At 40.1% G+C, this 21,657-nt stretch overlaps 2 protein-coding genes across 7 annotated transcripts in view; one reads left to right on the top strand and one right to left on the bottom strand.

The window, feature by feature from the left end:
• Positions 1 to 78: 78 nt before the first annotated feature.
• Ap4b1 (adaptor related protein complex 4 subunit beta 1) lies at positions 79 to 17,007 on the bottom strand. 4 transcript variants are annotated; one of them, XM_027940298.2, is made up of 11 exons: positions 16,919 to 17,007; positions 16,502 to 16,679; positions 14,666 to 14,890; positions 13,782 to 13,912; positions 13,183 to 13,330; positions 11,526 to 12,022; positions 9,697 to 9,780; positions 8,681 to 8,784; positions 7,379 to 7,586; positions 6,886 to 7,167; positions 79 to 6,641 (listed from the first exon to the last, which is right to left on the bottom strand). In XM_027940298.2, the coding sequence occupies exons 2-11, from the start codon at positions 16,612 to 16,614 to the stop codon at positions 6,214 to 6,216; spliced, it is 2,220 nt and encodes a 739-aa protein (XP_027796099.1). In that variant the 5' UTR covers positions 16,615 to 16,679; positions 16,919 to 17,007; the 3' UTR covers positions 79 to 6,213. The 4 variants fall into 4 exon arrangements, with proteins under 4 accessions (XP_027796099.1, XP_027796100.1, XP_027796101.1 ...); XM_027940299.2 differs by having other exon boundaries at positions 16,907 to 16,995; XM_027940300.3 differs by lacking the exon at positions 16,919 to 17,007 and adding an exon at positions 16,853 to 16,899.
• A 235-nt stretch (positions 17,008 to 17,242) lies between these two features.
• Positions 17,243 to 21,657, top strand: part of Hipk1 (homeodomain interacting protein kinase 1) — an 80,198-nt gene continuing 75,783 nt past the window's right edge. For all 3 annotated transcript variants that reach the window (XM_071618216.1, XM_071618217.1, XM_027940311.2), the window contains exons 1-3: positions 17,243 to 17,677; positions 18,605 to 18,770; positions 19,314 to 19,496. In XM_071618216.1, coding sequence (XP_071474317.1) covers positions 17,489 to 17,677; positions 18,605 to 18,770; positions 19,314 to 19,496 — 538 coding nt within the window. In that variant the 5' untranslated portion in view covers positions 17,243 to 17,488. The remainder of the gene's footprint in view (positions 17,678 to 18,604; positions 18,771 to 19,313; positions 19,497 to 21,657) is intronic.

Raw genomic sequence — 21,657 nt, forward strand, 5'->3', positions numbered from 1 at the left:
GTATTTACCTTAAGGAATGAAAACTTATATCTACACACACACACACACACACAAAAAAAAAAAAACCCTGCACATAAATATTTATGAAAACTTTATTCATAACTGCTCAAATTAGGAGGCAATGAAGATGTCCTTCAGTAGATTAATAGGGATGAATAAACATTAAACACATCCAGACAATAAGATATTATTAAACACTAAAAAGAAATGAGCCATCAAGTAATGAAAAGACAAGGAGGGCTGGGCATGGTGGTGCACTCCTGTAATCCCAGCAGCTTGGGAGGCTGAGGCAGGAGCATCACAAGTTCAAAGCCGGATTCAGCAACTTAGTGATGCCCTAAGCAACTCAGTGAGACTCTGCTTAAAAATAAACAATAAAAAAGGATTTGGGATGTGGCTCAGTCCTGCTAGGTCCAATCCCTTGTACCTCCAACCCACCCCCACCCCCAAAAAAATGACAAGGAAGAATTTAGATGACTAGACTTCAAGTGATAGATAATTGATGAGGCAAATTCATCAGTTGTAACAGTTATATGGTTGGGGATGTTAATAGTGAGGAAGACTGTATATATAAGAGCAGGGAGTATATGAGAAACATCTATACTTTAAATTTTGCTGTGAACCTGAAATTGCTTTTTATTTACTTATTCATCTTAGGTATTGGGGATTGAACCCAGGGGAGCTCTACTTTGAGCTACAACCACAGCCCTTTTTATTTTTATAAATTTAAATTTTTAAAAATTTAAGACAAGGTCCAAGTTGCCAAGACTGACCTCAAACTTGGATCCTCCTACCTCACTACCTCAGCCTTCTGAGTTGCTGGGATACTGAGTGTGCCACCACACCTAGTCCTAAAAATGCTTAAAAAATACACACACACACACACACACACACACACACACACACATATATCTTTAGTGTTGGGGCTGTAGCTCAGTGGTAGAGCATTTACCTAGCACAGTGAGGAACTGGATTTGATCCTCAGCACCACATAAAAACACATAAATAAAAGGTTAAATTCTTAAAAAAAAAATCTTTAAAATAAATCATAAATCGCTTTTGCACTAGGAAGAGAAATTAAGTTCCTTTGTAGCTAGAGGGCCAATTTCATTTGTTATCATCTATCACTCATCCTCTTTATAAGACAAAAAGACTGAAACTTGAGTTAATACTAATAGTTTTAAGACCTTTAACATCAAAAGAGCCCTCAGAGTTTTGTATTTCTGAGTTGGGTTTGACATGTGGCTAAGGATGTGGAGTGAAAACTGCAAAAACTCTGTGAATCAATATGTATTTCTAAGAAAAGCCTTACCTATCATGGTATCTGTTTGTGATTTTCTTATATCAAGTGCATTCATGAATTAGATTACAAAGTCTATTACAAAAAAAGGGAATGTTAGTCTAATTGACTTATTTTACCTCAAACTCCTCATTTCACTGTTGATACGCTTATGGAAAATGCCATCTTTGGAACCTAATCTTGATGCCTTTGCATTATTTCATATAAGCAATGTTGTAAGGCTATAGAAACAGGATAGGCTTTAATGGGCAGTGTGGAATAAATTTTCATCCTTTGTTTACTTCACTTTGGGCCTTCTGTGTAGCACCCTTCCAAACTATCCTTTCCCCTCAACCCACAGACTTTCACCCCTGAAGTCTTACTATTGCACTCCTAATTATTACTGAAAAATTGTGAAGCCAGAATTTGGTATTATTACTTGTTTCTCTTGCCTCCCTCTGGCCAGAACAATTTATGTCCCTCCTGGAAAAACTTTTTCTTATTATATTATCCTGGATGGAAGTCCAGGATCTTGTCATTTGCACCAAATGTATATGTGGATGAATCCTAGGGTGCAGTTCTTCTCAGCATGGAAACCTATAAAAAACAAGTCATATGTCTCCTCTCCCCTAACCACCCAATATCTGAGAAAGGGACACAATAATTCTAATAGAACTCCCATTCAAAAAGAGGGAGAATGGAGACATATTACAATCATTGGTCCACAACTATAAGATTATGATCAGTAATCATGAAGTGACTGCCTCTGCCATGTTCCACACCATGTCTTCCTGGGTACTCATTATATAAGTTACATACTGATTACTCATTAACTTAGGCTAACATTAGAAGACTATTATTCTCAGAACACAGTATCAACTACCCTCAAGGACTTTTAAAGAAAAGCATCAAGGGGGCTGGGGTTGTGGCTCAGCGGTAGAGTGCTCACTAGCATGTGTGAGGCACTGGGTTCGATCCTCAGCATAAAATAAAGGTATTATGTCCAACTACAACTAAAAAATATTTTTTAAAAAAGGTAAGCAACCACTTACATCACACCATCAAACTAGACGTATGAGCTGGGTGTGATGGTGTGTGCCTGTAATCCCACTGATAGGAACTGAGGCGGGAGGATCGCAAGTTCAATGCCAGTCTCAGCAATTTAGCAAGGTCTTAAGCACTTTCAGAAGACCCTGTCTCAAAAAATACAAAGGAGCTGGGATATCACTCAGTAGTAAGGTACCCCTGGGTCCAATCCCTAGTACTTTAGTGGGTTTTTAAGCAGCAAAAACACAAAAATCCACATGTATGCAGATGCTAGATATAGTTCCTAAGGGCAAGAAACATTTAAGAATTAACTTCATAGGATACTTGAACTTTGGTCATATTGTTTATAAATTATTAAAACCAAACTACAACACCACATGATACCATAAATACATACAATGTAAATATGTATGTACCAGTTTAAAAAAAAAAAAACTAAAAAAGAAAAATGGAAAAAAAAACAAGCTACAGAAAAAAATCAATTCTTCATTATTTTTTAAGTATATATATATTTTTAGTTGCAGATGGACATAATGCCTTTTTATTTATTTATTTATATGCGATGCTGAGGATAGAACCCAGTGCTTCATACATTCCAGACAAGTGCACTACCACTGAGCCACAATCCCAGCCCTTCACTAATTATTGAAACCAAGGGTGCGTAACCACTGAAACACATCCCCAGCCCTTTTTATTGAGTTGCTGAGGCTGGTCTTGAATTTGTGATCCTCCTGCCTCAGTCTCCCAAGCTGCTGGAATTACAGATGTGTGCCATCACACCTCTCCACTGAGAAAATTTTATAAATACACTTTCCAGAAACAATTTCATACTCTGCTATATATGCTTCTTTTATTACAAAAAGCAATCAAGTTAGAACTTATTCTTTTAAAAGCTCCAGTAGTTGGGATCACTTTAGGTTAAAAACAATTTTTCCCCCTATACTGGGGATTGAACTCAGTGGCACTTTATCACTGAGGTACATCCTTAGCCCTTTTTAGTTTTTATTTTGAGACCGGGTCTTGCTAAGTTGCCCAGGCTAGATTTGAACTTTCAATCTTTCTGCTTCAGGCTCTGATTACAGGCATGCACCACTGAGCCTCGCGTGCTTTAGTAACATTTATTCAACTGGTGAGTCATATAAAAATTTCTTTAGGTTAACAATTCAATTATAGTCTTAAATTTTGTTTTATTGGTACTAGGGATTGAAGCCAGGGAACTTTATCACTGACCCACATCCCCAGTCCTTTTTATTTTGAGATAGGACCTGGATAAGTTGTTTAGAGCCTAAGTTGCTGAGGCTGACCTTGAACTTGAAATCCAGCCTCCCAAGTTTACAGGCATGTGCTACCAAACCTGGCTGCAGTAGTTCGTTTTAAAAAGTCAAGTTCTAAACCTATATCCTATTTTCTTGCCATACTTTAAATTGGAAGCACTTCACACTTCATTTCTCATAATACCTTAACTAGACATTCACGGATTAACTGAACAAATAAAAATACGGGAAAAAAGCAATTCTGAAGAAGTTCTCATTTCTCCCTTTCCATTTCCGGGGGATTTATAATCTAGATTAATGATTCTCAAATGGGAGCAATGTTGCCCCCAGCCCAAGGTCCTTTAGAAATGTCTGGAGACATTTTTAGTTGTCACAACACAATGTCTACTGGCATCCATTACGTAGAAGCCCAGAGTTTCTGCCAACAATTATCTTATAGTGCACAGGAAACAAATTATCCTTCCACAGCAAATTATCCTCCCATAACAAATTATCCTTCCCCAAATGTCAAAACTGCCACTTTTAAGAAGTCCTGGTCTAGATGAAATTCCATTATTTTCTCTACAATTGATACAATATAATAAAGCAGCAATCTCAAAACACTATTGGAATCTTAATTACTTACAGTCAATTACTATTTACGGAGTAATATTATGTGGCAGGCACCATGAACACAGAAGGAAAGACATCCACTGTTCATAAATTGTCCAGTGGGGCGAGAAGACCCTTTAATAAACAACTTAAAAAGTTCAGGCTCTTACTAGAAAATTCAATATTATTATGTACTCCTGTGAAGAACACATAGTTGAGAAAAGTGACAAGCAAAAATTTATCTAAAGCACATGGAGTTTATAAATCTAGGTGTAGAAGTCTTGGAATTAAGCTGGATGATGAAGACCACATACTTGGGCAATGTTATATGAAGTCCTTGAAGATACTCCTTAATTAAACTCCATGTTCAAGTTATGCTCTCTGATTTTATTGAAGAACCCAATAAGAAAACATACAGCTGGGAGCAGTGGCACACTCCTATAATCCCAGTAATTCAGGTGGCTGAGGTAGGAAATTACAAGTATAAGGCCAGCCTCAGCAACTTGTGAGACCCTGTCTCAAAATTTCAAAAAGGGGTTTGGGGGTGCTGGGGTTGTGGCTCAGCGGTAGAGCGCTTGCCTCGCACGTGCGAGACCCTGGGTTCAATCCTCAGCACCACATAAAAATAAATAAGTAAAATAAAAGTACTGTATCCAACTACAACTAAAAAATAAATATTTTTTAAAAGATGGGGGGTGGTTGGGTTATGGCCCAGTGGTAGAGCAAATGCCTAGCATGTTTGAGGCACTGGGTTCAATCTCCAGCACCACATATAAATATATAAAATAAAGGTCTGTTGATAACTAAAAAAATATTAACTAAAATATATTAATTTTTTTTTTTTTAAAAAAGGACTAGAGATTTAGCTCAGTGGTAAAGTAAGTGCCCCTGGGTTCAATCCCCAGTACCCCTCCTGCAAAAAAAAGTCATGTGAAAGTTTTACTAATTTCCTATAGGGAGATATATATATATATGGCTTTGTGCCCATCTAAATGAAACTATAAATAAATTTCTCTTTGAAATTAAAAATGGAAAATTTCTTCCTCTTTGCTGACAATTATATGTTTCCTTTCACTATGACTGCCTAGACATCTATAGAGTCACAGCTGAGACACACTATGTGTGTCGACCCTTTTAGCCTAAACATTTGTATATTTCCCCATCCCAACCCAATTGGCCTTAACCAATATTTTCATTTTCCCCTTACTGGATAGTTTAGTCTTATTTATATTTTACCATTATTTATTAGAACTGTTTTTTGTATTAGTGGTCTCAACGTACAAGATGTAATTGGTATGAATAAAATAAAAAGTGAGGACAAGAGATAAGTTACGGTAGCAGTGCTAGAGGTATGCACTGGCCACTCTGACAGCCTGAACAAAATGTAGGCTGTGAGGGTCATAGAATACTTTGTGAAAGGGCTGTAACTCAGCTAAATACTGAAAGACACAGTGGGTGTTAATTAAAGAAAATACAAGGGTGAGGAAATGTTCTAGGCAGGAAATAAAAGCAGGTGTTAAGGCACAGACATAAGAACATTCAGGAAACTGAAAGTGGTTTGTGTTTGTCAGAAGAGGGTATGTTTGGGAATGGTGATACATGACACTAAAGAGGTACTTTAGATGGTACACAAAGGACTTTGGACCCTGGACTAAAAAGCATGATTAGAAATATGAGAACAGCCAGGCATGGTGGCGCATGCCTATAATCCCAGTGACTTAGGAGGCTGAGGAAGGAGGATCACAAGTCTGAGGTAAGCCAGGCCTTAAGCAACTTAGTGAGATGCTGTCTTAAAATAAAAAATAAAAAAGGGCTGGGGATGTGGCTTTGTGATTAAGCACCCCAGGGTTCAATCCCTGGTATGGGGGGTGGGGGTGAACCCCACCCACAAGAATCCTGATTTCTGTATTTCCAACTCTCCTTTGTTTCTAATATTATCTGGACTCATAAGCAGCTAAAATAAGGAAAACAAAGGAAATCTGATAGCTATTCATTGCACTGAGGCCAAGCAGCAAGGATCTGTTATGATTTTATATCTCCAATTGTTCCAATTACAGTTTCTAATACAGACATAAAACTGTTCAGTGTCTCAGTTCTTGCCTCACTTTGTTTCACAGAGATTTGCATTTCTGAGTTCTCAGACTCCAACAGCAATTCTGTTAAGAATAGACAGCCAGTATCATCCTGAGCACTGAGGTAGGCTTTCCATGGTTGAGACCCAGCCCTACTCATTGCAATGGTCTGAATGTTCACTACTTGTAGAGCCATCTGGAGGGTGTCAGGATGGACTTCTCCCTGCCAAGGCAGCACCTGCTGGTGAGCAACTTCGAGGCTAAGCCAAGTTTTCTCAAAATACTCAGCGGTAAGCTGGCAATTGGGGACCAGCATGAGAGTTTCAGAATCAGGGGCTTCTTGTACTCTCCCCTTGTTCTCTTCAGAAATCAGGTGTCCTAAAAGAGTCAGAAAGCTTGTGTAAGAGATTTATGAATCTGTAGGAGCTACATTTTAAATTTACATTCCCAAAAGTATACACCGTGACTGTTTTAAATAAACAATAATGAGCTCTTTTCTTGCTCAAAGGTGTTGAATTCAGGTAATAGTCTGGTATTTAGCTAGCGTACTCTACTTTCCTACCAGTCATTACAAAAGTTAAAGATTTTTCATAACAAGATATAAGGAAAGGACCATCTTTACCTGATACAGCAAAGGATGCTGTGTGAGAATGCTCTGAACCACCATGCTCTACCCCTACACATTTAGAGATAGTTGCCCAGCGGGCTTTGCCATACACTGGCACCAGAGTGTTGAAGTCAGAAGCCCAACTATTCACAGGTCTTTCTGCCTGATCCTCCAAAAGTCCGAGAGAGGGGTCAGATTTAGGACTGCACAGGATACGCTTAACTTCATCAATCCCAACTAAGAGGAGGCGATAGTAGAAGAGACCTCGGTCCCGCACAGCCATATCCTTTTCTTCCTCTGAAATCAAACAAAAGAGTTAACTAAAAACAAAACACTCTCCTCTTACCCTTGTGCCAACCACAGTAGGAGAGAAAAATGTAGAGAGGAAATCCTAAAAAAGCATTAACATTTTCTTTTCAGGTCCCAGATGTGATTCAACAAACAAAGAAAGCTGTGAGAATTTCTAACATGGGCCATGGCAAGTACTATTTCCTTCTAAAAAACCTACCGATGCAGTAATATAACAGACGTCCCAGCATGTCCTGGCATTCAGCAGGGCGAGAGAGGAAAAGGCGCACGAGTGCAGTGAGTAGCTCCATCTTAACAGCAGGAAATGTCTCTGACTTCACATTCTCTACAAAGTCCTCTAATATGTAAGGAGCATTGGGGATTTTTTCCCCATGAACACCAAGTAGCCAAATAAGTGCTTGCTTTCCCTAGGAATGGAAGGATAAGAACAGGTGCTCAACACTTGGTTCTCCCAAACAGAAGATAGTGAACAATCATTGGCTTTGCTTTTTTTTTGCCTGCAGAAAAAAGGTAATCTTTTATTTATTTCAACTTGCACTGTATTGGTCTCTCCTACTGAACTCTCTACAACAAATAAGAATGAAATTCTAATGCACAGGAGAAAACCCCAAACTTTCATAACTTATGCTGATTAAGCAATAAATAAGGTTTCTTCATCTTTGGGGCCTTTGGCCCAATTTGGGGTTTAATGTTTCAGTGGAAGCTACTGAAATAATTTTTCTAAATGTTTCATGAAAGTGGTTATTAACCTAGAGTGCACACTGCAGTGTGCAGGTCCATAGGTAGACAGATCCCTGAACATTTTTTTTAATATTTATTTTTTAATTGTAGGTGGACACAATACCTTTATTTTATTTTTATGTGGTGCTGAGGATTGAACCCACTGCCTCACACATGCTATGCAAGTGCTCTACCACTGAGCTACAACCTCAGCCTTGAACCCCTGAACATTTAATTCAGCAGACCTTGGGTGACATCCAAATTTTTTAAAGATTCCACAAATGATTCTGATTCTGATTCCAGCTGAAATCTTCATAGTCTAAATATCTGACTCAAAATTGTTAAAGAGAACAGCAATAGCAAAGAACGTATACACTGAACAGTGTGGCACACTCCTGTAATTCCAGCTACTTCAGGGGCTGAAGCAGGAGGATGGCAAGTCTGAGGCCAGCCTCAGCAATCTAGTGAGACCTTATCTCAAATTTTTAAAAATTACTTAAAGAAAGGGTTGGGGATGTAACTCAGTGGTAGAGCACTCCTGGGTTCAATCCCTAGTACCTCACAGCCCTCCCTCATATATAGGATTTGTAATAAAAGCCATACATAAATCCTGTTTTTATAATTTATATGTCATTTACATCCAAAAGAGAATCTGAGGTGAAATCAATCCTAAGATTTGCACATCAGAAATAGGGTTGAAAGAATGATTAGATTACATTTTAGAAGAGCAAGTCCTAAGCATTCCCTCTATGCCAAGAAGTAAAGGAAAATTATATTCTACCTCACTATCTTGGATGTTCTCCTCACAGCCGGGCAGGGCCTGACACACTGCTTCGGTACACTGAGGGCACAACCAAACCAGGTCTCGGAACGTCTGCACCACCACTACAACATAGCCCAGGATACAAGAGCACAGCATTAGAGCCTCCACACAGGCAAGAATCTTAAGAAGTTATACATTTGGACTAGATTCCTGAGAAAAAAGATTCTGGAGGGATCACTGATTACCTGAACAATATTTTCTTTTTTTTTTAGAATTTTAATATTTATTTTTTAGTTTTTTTTGGCAGACACAACATCTTTGTTTGTATGTGGTGCTGAGGATCGAACCCGGGCCGCACGCATGCCAGGTGAGCGTGCTACGGCTTGAGCCACATCCCCAGCCCCAATGAACAATATTTTCTTGCATGAATGTTATTATTATCAAATTGACATGGAGATAAATGAACTAATATATGGAAAAGCACTATGTAAAATATAAAGCTGCATGCAAACATGGGTACTGTTGCTGTTGAATGATACTCTAAAGACAATAAAATAAAGTCACCAGGACTGAGACTGTGTGAGGCAAGAGAGGTGCTAAGGTGCAAAATTTAAGAAACATAAAGAGCTGGCATTTGCATGAACCTAAGAGTGAGCGCTCACCTAAATTTTGCATCCTAGGGAACTTGGCTTGCTTCACCCTTGTCCTAGTCTTGGAAACAATTGACTAGAGTACACTGCAACGTAGCCAAAAAAAAAAAAAAAAAAAGTAATGATAGGGAAATGACAAGAAAGGTTGTTGTAGTATCTTCCCTATCTATAATATATCTATTACGGCCTCACCAGGTGACTCATGACAGCCTTAAGCCTCCACCCTATTATATCTATAGATCCTAAGCTTCTCTGATAACAACACATGATGCAAGGAAAAGTTCAAAATTCTATATTATTCATTCAACAACAACAACAAAAATATTTGGGAGGAAATTACAATAGGCCAGCTCCTTAAAAAAATTTTAGAAAGGTAGCCATTACCTGTAGTTATGTGTTCTTGACGAAGCCCCAGCAACTCTGTTAGAATCTGCACACACTGATCTGTGTAAGTCCTGGCAATTCCACCTACAGAGGAAGAAAACATAGATAAAAATGTTACTATTATGTCTAATAGTAGCATGTCATTCTAAAATTATTTTCCATTAGTTAAAGACAACCAGAAACAAGCAAGCAAAAAAACAAACAATCACTCCTTACTTGATAAAATAAGACTCTGAGTTTTCTGTAAAAGAAACTTGGGTAAAAAAAGAATCCAATCCATCTCACTGACCACTAGATAACTGAAAGTTCATGGACACAAAGTTTCCCACAGAACAAGGTTAAAAACACAGTAACAAAGTATTTATGAGCTAGATAGGAGCACCATTTTTGTTGCAGTGCATCAATCCATGAATATTTCCACTGTGGACACTTGATGGCAATCTCTTAATTGTGAGGATTTCTACTCTGTTCTTTGCCCCTCTTCTCTGCCTCTAATAACCATACTTTATTCCAAATATGAGAGTTTTCCCCCTTCTCCACTTGAAGCATTCTAAAACAGTTCTTCAGCTGCTTTTATTTTTTTTGTCTCTCTAGCCTTTATTCCAAAGTCTCTAAAATCAAGGAATTATTCTGTGTTAGCCTGCATTCAGTATTATGATTGTAGAAGGTCAATAAATGACTGGTGAACTGACACAGGACTTTGAGTTAGAATAGCTGGGTTCCAATTCCAGTTCAGGTACTATAGGAACTTTTGGCAATATAAGTAAAAAAAAAAAATTATATATATATATATATATTATATATATATATATATATATATATATATATATATATATATATATAGAGAGAGAGAGAGAGAGAGAGAGAGAGAGAGAGAGAGAGACACACACACAATATAAGTAAATTATATATATAAAAAATGATTTTTTTGTGTGTACCAGGGACTAAATCCAGGGGCACTTAACCATTAAGGTACATCCCCAGCCTTTTTTATTTTTTATTTTGAGTCAGGGTCTAAGTTGCTCAGGGCCTCACTAAGTTGCCGAGGCTGGCTTTGAACTTGCACTCCTCCTGCCTCAGCCTCCTAAACTGTTGGGATTACAGGTGTGAGCCACATGCCCAGAGACAATGTAATAATCTTATATCCACATTTATTCATCTTTAAAATGAAGTTAAGCCAAGCTTGGTGGTGCATGCCTATAATCCCAGTGACTTGGGAGGTTGAGGCAGAAGAATCACAAGTTTGAAGCTAACCCAAGCAACCTAGTGAGATCCTGTCTCAAAATAAATAAATTAAAGAAGGGCTGGGGACATAGCTCAGTGGTAGAGCACCTTGGGTTCAATCCCCAGTACCAAAAAAAAAAAAAAAAGATGAAGTACAGGAAAGCATTTTGGATAGAAGACACAAAAGGCAATATAAATTAAGTATCACAGGGGCTGGAGTTGTGGCTCAGTGATACAGCACTTGCCTAGTATGTGTGAGGCACTGGGTTCAATTCTCAGCACTGACTATAAATAAATAAAATTAAGGTCCATTGACAACTAAAAAATTATTTTAAAAAAATTAAGTATTATAGTTTGAGTTACCTGAATTTTTTAGCCTGGAAGACATGACAACACCAGTCTTGACCAAAAAAAAAAAAAAAAAAAAAAAAAAAAAGTCTCCTTTCCCCCTTGCTTGTAATCATTGACCCAATTCCATAGTGTGTGTTACTTTGTCTCTGAAGCAAGATTCATTCTCTTTTATCCTCTATGGTTCCTCTAACTACAGCTTTCAAGCTGGCTGATCTAGGCTCTTTCTCCAAGAAGGAAAAGCAGCAGATACCTACCTATGGCAAAGATGGCAGCCTGTGCAAAGTCAGCAGACACATCAGTGCAGTACCCTCGAAGCTCCTCTAGCACCTGCTGCACATTCTCATCATTTACCAGTTCACATAGCACCTCTACCTTCTGTAGTTTGATATAGTGGGGCTCCGAGTAGGAGCAAAAAAATTTTTTGTAGTGGCTGCTAAAGTGACCTGGCAAACTATGCAAGATCTGGCGCACATGACAGAGGGCAGCAAAACAAAGCTCTCGGCTCTCTGAAGAACAGGCAGCTAGTAAAGGTCCCTTGACTCGCACAAGCACATCAGTTTGTACGTGGGGAAACTTTTTTGCCAAAATTAGAAAGAGTTTGGTGGCTCCCATCACCACTCCTGGGCTGCTGCTCTTGAGAAAGCTGTCCAACAGATTGAGAATGTCAAATAGTTCCTCCTCACTGCGGGGCTGGTAGCGGAGCAGAAAGTTCAATACTTCAGCCTGGCCCCACTGATCCAGTTTTGACATTCTATTCAACAAAGAAAACAAAAGCATTATTTTTACAGCAAAATTAGGACCATCTCCATGATACTGCTATGTTCATCATAACATGGGGAGAATTCTTAAAAATGGGGTAAGCCATAATCAAATCATTCTTTTCACATGTTCTTTAAATTTATGCAAAATAGACTGAAAATTCTAAGATAATTTGATGGTACAAATTCACATTCACCTAACTAATCCCACAATCAGTATACAGTAGATTCATATCTATCTTTCCTCCCTCCCTCCTTTCCTTCCGGCAGTAATGAGGATTGAATCCGATGCCTTGTGAATTCTATACAACCACTTTACCACTGAGCTACATCCCAGCCCCTTTTATTTTTGAGACAGGATCTTGCTAATTTGCCAAGGCTGGCCTCAAACTTATGATTCTCCTGCCTTGGACTCCTGTAGATCTGGGATTACGGCATGTGTCACTACACATTGGCCAGATTCCCTAAATTTTTTTCTTGGCGGGGGTGGGGGTGGGTGGGGGTGGGTGGGGGTACCAGGATTGAACTGTGGCACTCTCCCGCTGAGCCACATCCCCAGCCCTATGCATTTTATTTAGAGACAGGGTCTCACTGAGTTGCTTAGCACCTTGCTTTTGCTGAGGCTGGCTTTGAACTTGGGATTCTCTTGTCTCAGCCTCCCAAGCCACTGGGATTTTAGGTCTGCCCCACCACACTCGGCCAGATTCCCTAAATTTTAAGATATAATTAAGGCTTAGTTTGGGGACATAATGACTGTACATGAGGAAAGAACGTATTCCCACAGGATATTTTTATGATTTTACATATCAGTCAGAGAAATTAAAGCAAATAAAAGAAATGTGAGGAAGATAATAATCATGGTTAAGTCTCCTCTCTTTTCTATCCTAAAAAAGTTGTTCAAGACTTTTTTTTTTTTTTTTTTTTTGGTACCAGAGATTGAACCCACAGGTACTTAACCACTAAGTCACATCTCCAGGCCTTTTTATTTTTATTTTGAGATAGGGTATGATCCTCCTGCCTCGGCTTCCTGAGTCACTGGGATTACAGGTATGCACCACCATGCCCAGTAAGATTTCTCCTTAATTTAATACATCAACAAAATTCTATCAGGATGCAGACCTCATAATAAAAAAGAGCACAGAGGCATCCAAACCTATTTAAAAGATGGTGGGCGATGGGTTTATTAATGACAACACCTCCTTCCTGTTTCAGAATTTCCTCTAGAGACCTCAGGCAGTTCACAACCACAATTGGATCCTGGTCACGCAGCAAACTGTATAATTCATTTACCAGGGCACCATCTATAAAAAAGAACAAAGATCTCAGATAAAGAAGAAAAGCTTCAGAATTATAGGAAGAGGGCCAGAGTAATAGCTCCAGGCAGATAAAGCTGAACTTCTCTGCTATAAAAATGACAAAGGCAATAAAATGTAAGCAGACTGAGAGGGAGAAAGATAAAAGTAGTGAAACAAAGGATGAAAAAAAGGAGTTTAAAAAAAAGAAAAAAAAATGTGTAAAGCAAAAAACTTCCATCTCCAAATTGTTCTAAGTAACTAAAGCAAAGTTCTTTCTTGGGCCCCCCAAAATGAGTTCTCTAATATCAGAAACTACCTAGCCCTGAATCCTACTAAGAGACATGCACAGAAGTGCAACTACATTATTTTCTACTGAGGCTATATAATCTTTTATAAAGTCATACACATAATAGAAGCATGAATAAATATTGATCATGGTGGATTACTGTGAACTTACCAACTTCAGAGTCTCCATGAAGATTATGCATCTTGGCACAGCCAAGGACTGCCACCCTCCGGACATATGAAGCTTTATCCCGCAGACCATTGAGAATAGGCTGTTGGATATATTCCTGCACACCAGGCATCCTAAACGACAAATCCTGGAGTCAACCAGATCCTGAAATAATTAGGTCCCTCTTCACTTAACAGAGGGTTTAGTAGGTGTCAGAGTATGCATCTGTCATATCACAAACAACTAGAGAAAACCTATCCCAAACTTAAAATGCCATAATTTTACTTTTCATTTAGAATAATGCTACAAGGGCAGTAAAAATCCCCATAGTAGTAGTTATCTAACTTTTTAGTCCAAACTGAGGGCTGTTACCAAGAGTGAGAATTAAAAATCTTTAAGCCTGGTGTGGTGGTGCATGCCTGTAATCCCAGCAGCTCAGGAGGCTGAAGCAGGAGGACTACAAGTTCAAGCCAGCCCCAGCAACTTAGGAAAGCCCTAAACAACTTAGTGAGACCCTGATACAAATAAAAAGGGCTAGAGATATGTCTCAGTGATTAAGTGCCTTTGGGTTCAATCTTTGGTACCCCAAAAAAAACCTCCTTTAATAAGACCACATGATACAATTTATTAAGTCAACGATGGCTGAAAATCTGAGTTAAGGGTATAGCAGTATTTTCCCTAGTACTTAAGAGCTCAAATAAATTGTTCTCATTAAATACCTGACCCATAGGCTGGTATTGTAACTCAGTAGTAAAGCTCTTTGCCTAGTATGTGTGAAGCCCTGGGTTTGATCCCCAGCATCACAAAAACAAACCAACAAAAAATGTGCCCCATTGCTTTCTGAACTCATCAGCCTCTGAGGACCAGGCAGGGAAGAGGTTGCTCACCTGAGGCTACACATACTTCGTAATGCCAGCCCTCGCACCATTGGATTGGGGTCCGAGCAGTCTTTGCACAGTGTATTGATAGCCAGGAGAGCCAGATCTGGTTTCAGGGGTGCATATGTGCACATGTATAGATAAACCAACTTCTTTTGAACAATATCTACAGTGGCACTGGCTTTTACCATTTCCATGAAAACACCAGACATGTCCAAGCCCTGAGTCATGTGCCTGAAATCAAGATACATAGCAGGAAGAAGTAAATTACAAAATCCCCAACCTACAACAGAGGAAGTTTTACTTTTCCATTTTCTGGTTATCCAATTAGATTATGATCTTTCAGAGGGATGCAACCAGGTCTACTTTGTCTATTATATCACACAATATTTCACAATGTAGGTATGCAATAAACACTGTTGTTCTAACTGTTCAACATTTGTTGAATCCCTAGTACATTCCAATGAATCAGCTTTTATATTCCAAGTTTATTCTCTGGGGTCATAATCTTAAAGAAGGTGAAGTCTCAAACCTCAAGGAACTCAAAATCAACTAAAGAACCAGACAAGAATACCATTACAGTACAATAGATAAGTATTTAAACAGAAGTCATGTACAAAGTACAGAGGGGACCCAGAGGTCTAACACTACCAGGAAGTCAGAAAATGTTTCTCCACAGAAGTAATGTCTCAGCCAAATGATCAGGAAATTCATCAGACAGATATTCTAGTTAATGATACATGCTGCGAGACATATAGATGTGAACAAAAAGAGAACATTCTTCTGAGAGTCTACAGGCAGTTGCATTAGTAGAGTTTCCTTGGGCAGTAGTAAGTTTGTACTTTATTCTGTAGATGATTATTAAACTGTGGAATCAAACTACTGGCATCAGGAGAGATGTTAGTTAGGGTTCCATCCCATCCTACTAAAATTAGAATCAACTGCTGGACTTCCTTAAAAAAAAAAAACATAAAAGCACCCCACAGGACCTTTGTGCATACTAAAGACTGTGAATGACAGCTGTAGGCAAGAGTTATGAACTCAGATTTATATAGTGGAAAAATTCTAACTAAAATGAGCAGCTCAGCAACTTGGAAGGTTGAGATAGGAGGATGGCAAGTTCGAAGACAGCCTCAGCAATTTAACAAGCTCTGAAGCAACTTAGACCCGATCTCATAATAAAAAATAAAAAGGGCAGGGAATGTGGTTCAGTGAAAAAGTGTTCCTAGTTTCAATCCTCTGTACCACAAAAAACAAAATAAATAAAAATAAACGAGCTAGCAAGGTAACCAGTGTATTGTAAACTACAATGGCTTTGGTAATGAAGGCCTCAATCAAAACAGAAGTGGGTATTTAGAATTATTCAGACCACCTGACATGCAAAGTGAAGAATCAGGTGTCATCAAGGTTGACTGACATGCTTATTAGACTGGCTGGTGACATTCATCAACACGATAGTAGAAGAACAGGTTTGGGAAAGAGGGAAGAACGCTGGTGCTGTTTTGGGAATACCTTTGAAGAACTATCCAGGTGGAAATGCCAAGCAGGCAGTGGTAAATGTGGGTCTGAAGCTATAAATGATCTCCATACTAGATATATCAGGGAGTCAACAGTAATGTGTAATTGTTCAGTCCGTATTATGAAGGGATTTCGCTGAGTAAAGGATTTCCCAAAAAGGAGAATGAGGTGGCAATCTGGAGAAGAAGCATGAAGATGAAGTGGTAAAACAGTATGAAAGTTCCTCTACTCTTTCAGAGTGGCTGGGGGTGGCGATCCCTGAAGGGGACTACAAGGTGGGGCAAGGGGAGTGCAGAGGATTGGCAGGCTGAGGCAGTTGGGCGATACCTAATCACTCGCTGGATGACATTCCGGTAGCGCAGCCTATCAGCCTGAATGTGAGGGTTACACAGAGCCTTCTTCAATTCCTTCACCACGTCCTCGGAGCCAAGATACGGCATCTTCTCGAACACTCACGGGGCAGTTCCCGCGGTACCTAAGAAACTCTCAGTCTTGATGTGGGATCCTGAGCAAAGAAAATTTGGGTCAGTGCAAAACAAAAACAAAAACAAAACCCAACAACAAAAACCACTATTTAAGACGACATCTCGCCCCAGCCTTAGTAGCTTCCCCAGAGCTGGAACCCATTCTCTCCGACACTCAGGCTACAACCCCCACCCGTCCCGGGCGAGCCCCAACCTAGGCCTTCAGGCCCAACCCCAGCCCCGCAGGCTGTTCGCCCCGCCCACAGACCTCTCCAGCTACCTCGAGGCCTGCACGGAATTTCCATCCCCGCCGCCGACCGGCCGCAGATCCCTCCCTCTCCAGTTCCAGCCTTTCTTCTGCCTCCGCGCCTTGGCCGTCACGGAGAGACCCAATCACGCTTTTGGCGGAAGTCCCGCCCTCTCCCCCAGAGTCCTCACTGAGTTCTCGCCTTGAGCGCCGAACCCGACCTTAAGGTGCCCTTCCCCCAACCTGTCACCTCCAGGCGCAGCCGCGCGGCTCCTAGTGGAGCTGCGACTGGCAATCGGAAATCGGCTACTTGGGCCTGTCTCCTCCCAGCAGCGCGCGCTTTGAGTGCCGGCTGGGCCTCGGATCCCGCGCTCGGGTGGGAGTGGCACTCAAGAGAGCAACTTCCGCGATGTGGGCTTTCTCCCCGACTCCCTCGAACACTGTCACTTCCTTTTTGCTCCTTCTAGTAACTTATTCCTCCTTTGGGTTGGCTTTCCCTTAGGGCCTCCGGCCTTGTTTTTGCCCCGGCATGTCTTCCACCGGGGCGCCGATGTGGAATCCTCACGCAGGAGCCCTGCTCCAGTAGAGCCCATCCTCTCCACCATGAACGGGGTCCTGATTCCCCACACGCCCATTGCTGTGGACTTTTGGAGCCTGCGCCGGGCTAGTACTGCTCGGCTCTTCTTCTTGTCCCATATGCACTCGGACCACACCGTAGGCCTGTCTAGCACTTGGGCCCGACCCCTCTACTGCTCCCCCATCACCGCCCACCTCTTGCACCGTCACCTACAGGTATGGGAGCTGGAGTAATCCTCTCTAAGAGCTGGTCCAGGCATCTGGGTGGGGACTTGATCTGTCACAACCTTGGAGTCACAAAGTGGGGGCCAACAGGACAAATTTTTACGAATGCAGGAATTGTTTAAACCCAAAATGTATCGTTAGGAGTGCGGCTTTCAACAGAACGACTGGGGATGTTGAGATGTTTTAGCTTTAAGTAGATCAGTTCAGCCAAAGGAATTATTTCTTTCACATAAGCTAGGCTAGTATCTCCCAAACTTGCCTTAAGAATCCATCTGGGCTAGAGATGTGGTTTCTCTGTAGAGCGCTTGCCAAGGTCCTGGCTTTGATTCCTAGCACCCAAAAACAAATGAATAATCCACCTAGTCTGGTGTGGTGGCCTATGCCTGTAATCCCATCGAGGCAGGAGGATCACAAGTTCTAGATCAGCCTCAGCAGTTTAGCTAGGCCTCAACTTAGTGAGACCCTATCTCAAAAAATAAAAACAGCTCAGTGATAAAAGTGCCTCTGGGTTCAATCTCCAGTACCTGTCCCCTTTCCCCAAAAAAGACTAAAAGTAACATGGATATACAAACTCTTCAGCCCCCATTTGTCCCATCTGATTCAGCAGCTATGGCTTGTGGAGATCCTGAAAAATCTGGCAAGATTTCTTTTTCTTTTTTTTTTTTAACAATTGTCCCCAAAGGATTAGTATGTTCTAGAGAAAATTCGAGAATCACTATCTAGACTGTTTTCAAACTCTTAAAGCTATACAAAGGGTGGGATGGGGAGTGGGAAGTAGAAGAGGGGATTGCTTGGGAAGCCTCTTTACAATTTTTACTCCATGGTGGCTCAGGATTGGTCACCTTTCTTTGATCAATGTAAGGGGTACTTCCAGGAGGGGAGTCTGTGGTTACTGGGATGACCCAACTGTTTCCTCAGGTGTCTAAGCAATGGATCCGAACCTTGGAGGTTGGTGAGAGCCATGTATTGCCTCTAGATGAAACTGGAAGAGAGACCATGACTGTAACCCTCATCGATGCCAATCACTGCCCTGGCTCTGTCATGTTTCTCTTTGAAGGATACTTTGGAACCATCCTTTATACAGGTGGGTCTCCCAAGGGATCCTGCTCACATTCCCAGCTGAGATACTACTTTTCTTGAGTAACTTTAACTCACAATAGAAGTCTGGAGGCCTTCTGGCTTCATCATTTATAAGCAGTGACCCCTTCTCATCTGATTGCCCACTCTTTGACAGTTCAATCCTTGTGAAGATTAAAACAGGAGCAGAGCAGGGCACAGTGGTGCAGGCCGGTAATCCCAGCAATTTGGGAGGCGGATGCAGGAGGATTGCAAGTTGAAGACCAATCTTAGCAACTTAGTGAGATTCTGTCTCAAAACGTTAAAAAAAAAAAAAAAAAAAGCCTGGGATGTTGCTCAGTGGTTAAGCAACCCTGGGCTCAACCCCTAGTATAAATGGGAGCAGGATGGAGACATTTCCACAAAGAAGCTGTAATGCATATACTGTTCAGTGCCAGGACACATGCTAGTTTTTCCACAAATCAACAACCAATCTGTTGTTGGAGGCGGGGGAGAGTTTTCTTCTATTCTTTTGTCTCTGACCTTCTGCCCTCCATATATTCTCTTCCAGGTGATTTTCGATATACGCCATCCATGCTGAAGGAGCCAGCCCTGACATTGGGGAAACAGATCCATACTTTATACCTAGACAATACCAATTGCAACCCAGCATTGGTTCTTCCTTCTCGACAAGAAGCTGCCCAACAGATTATCCGGCTCATTCGCAAGTACCCACAACATAACATAAAGATTGGTGAGTTGTTTCCTTTCCTTTTTTTTTCCACCTATAGCTAGTGAATCTAGGTTCTTTGAGTGTTCTCAAATCTTTCACAAGCAGCTCTCACCTTCTCTATGAACCCTATTCTGACCTCCTTATTGAAGTTAAACCTGCCCTCCATTGTTACTCTCACATTTCTAACTCCTGATTCCCTAGATCAATTCAACTTCTTTTTTAATTTTTCATACTACTCATCACTTCCCAATATACCCTGCATTTTAATATGTTATTGCTTATTATTTATTGCCTATTCCCCACTTCTCCTGGTGCATACATACACACACACCTAAACTCCTTGAGAACATGGATGGAAATGGGAAGAAGTTGTGTATTTGTGGAACAAAGAAGCAGCAGCTAATACGACAGACACTGGGTGGGCAAGGATGCTGGAAAGGTGGGAGGGGATAGAGGGCTGCTTTGTCATTTTGGACTTTGTGGTTTTTTTGGTACTGTGGATTGAACCCAGGGAAGCTCTAACTAATCTATATCCCCAGTACTTTTTATTTATTTTTTTATTCTGAGACATAGTCTCACTAAGTTGCTGAGGCTGGCCTTGAATTGCAGTCCTCTTGCCTTAACCTCCAAGTCTTGGGATTACAGGCTTGCACCACCATACCTAGCACCATTTTGAATTTGATCCTAAACTTAACAAAGAGCTGTTGAAGGGTTTTAAGTAGAAGAGGGACAATATTGCACTCATTGCCTTATAATATATTTCATAATGTATATCTTTATTGTATTTAGTTTCTATTTTCTGTGTCTCCCTGCTAGAATGTAAGTTCTGTGCTTACCACTGAGGCATTTAATAAATATTTGCTATTTGAATGAATGAAATTTATCAGAACATAGATATTTAAGTGAGGGTTATGCTTTAAATTAGGTTCACTGAAAAAACAACTGCTATTTCTAGTGATTCTAGTGATATAACACATTTTGGGGACTCAATTAGAGCTGCCTTTTGGAAGATAGTTTATGAAAATCAATCTTTGTTTTAAAAAGTTTAATGGATATAATTCTAAATGACTTTTTGGTTATTTCCAAAATTCTAAGTCCACAAAAGGCAAAAGATCTGCCATCATTATGAATATATTAAAAGGACATTCGCAACCCTGAAAGGAGTTTCAAATGAGGTTAAAAAAATATTGAAAAAATTATAGACCCTCCAGGTGACTATCAAATTGATTGAGAAATATTCCCTACCCTCAGGATTGCTTGACTGCTCGTAAAGAAACATCTGTCCTAGCTTTTCTTAAAATTTTTATTTAGGAATTTTCCATAGAAGTACCTAGGAGGGTGCTGTGGTAGAGCCTGATTATTTTGCAAGTATGTAAATCCCTACTGTATGCCTAGGGAAAGGAAAAAACTAGGAGTATGTAAAGGGAAGAAAATCAAGTATGTTTGTGCCCCAAAATGAAAATTTGAACCATCAGGAATGAAGTTGATGTCTAACAAATATATGTTCTTTTAAGTAGTTCACAATCTTGTTATGGATTTGATAGAGACATCAGAAAAAATCTGAGAACAATTATTAAATAATATCTCCCATATCTATTTCCATAACCATTGCCCAAATTTACGTCTCTATTTCTTTCTATATGAGTACTATTTGGGCCTTCCAATTGATTCAAGTTTTTTCTCATTCAGGTAATCAGTTAATGTTGCTACTGTGTGTGTGTTTTCTCCTAAAGTCCTGCTCTGATCATATTATTCTTCTGATTAGAATTTGCCATATTCCTGCTTCAGGCCATTCAGAATTAAGTCCCAGCTCCCTACCAATACATGCAGGACGGCTAATTAATGATGTTGGCTTACCTCTTTAGTATCACTACTTACCAATTCTTTTTTTTACTTTAGTAACATTGAATGATTCCTCTTAAAATGTTTTCTGACATAACCTTTCCTTGCCAGATTAATCTTAACCCATTCTTAGACTTAGTTCAGCTGTCATTTTTCAGAAACTCCCTAATTCCATAGGCTGTTAGCTACTCTTCTGTGCCCTCCTAACACTGTATGTATATCTCTATTATTGTTCTTGATTGCATTGTTTCTGGGTCCAGATGGCATTCCTGGAAGATCGAGACCTTTTTATAGTTTGTTAGTTTTTGCAGTTCCTCACACTTGGTAGGTGCTTTCTCTT

The sequence above is a fragment of the Marmota flaviventris genome, chromosome 10 (assembly GCF_047511675.1).
Source record: "Marmota flaviventris isolate mMarFla1 chromosome 10, mMarFla1.hap1, whole genome shotgun sequence".
NCBI lineage: Eukaryota > Metazoa > Chordata > Mammalia > Rodentia > Sciuridae > Marmota > Marmota flaviventris.

What these genes read in the sequence shown, in the direction of transcription:
- Ap4b1 (XM_027940298.2), bottom strand. Translation starts at nt 16,614, where the DNA reads ATGCCGTATCTTGGCTCCGAGGACGTGGTGAAGGAATTGAAGAAGGCT. An exon ending in TCATGGAGACTCTGAAGTTG is followed by an intron (nt 13,331 to 13,781) that starts GTAAGTTCACAG and finishes TCTTTTTTATAG; the next exon opens with ATGGTGCCCTGGTAAATGAA. An exon ending in TCTGTTATATTACTGCATCG is followed by an intron (nt 7,168 to 7,378) that starts GTAGGTTTTTTA and finishes GTTTGATTTCAG; the next exon opens with AGGAAGAAAAGGATATGGCT.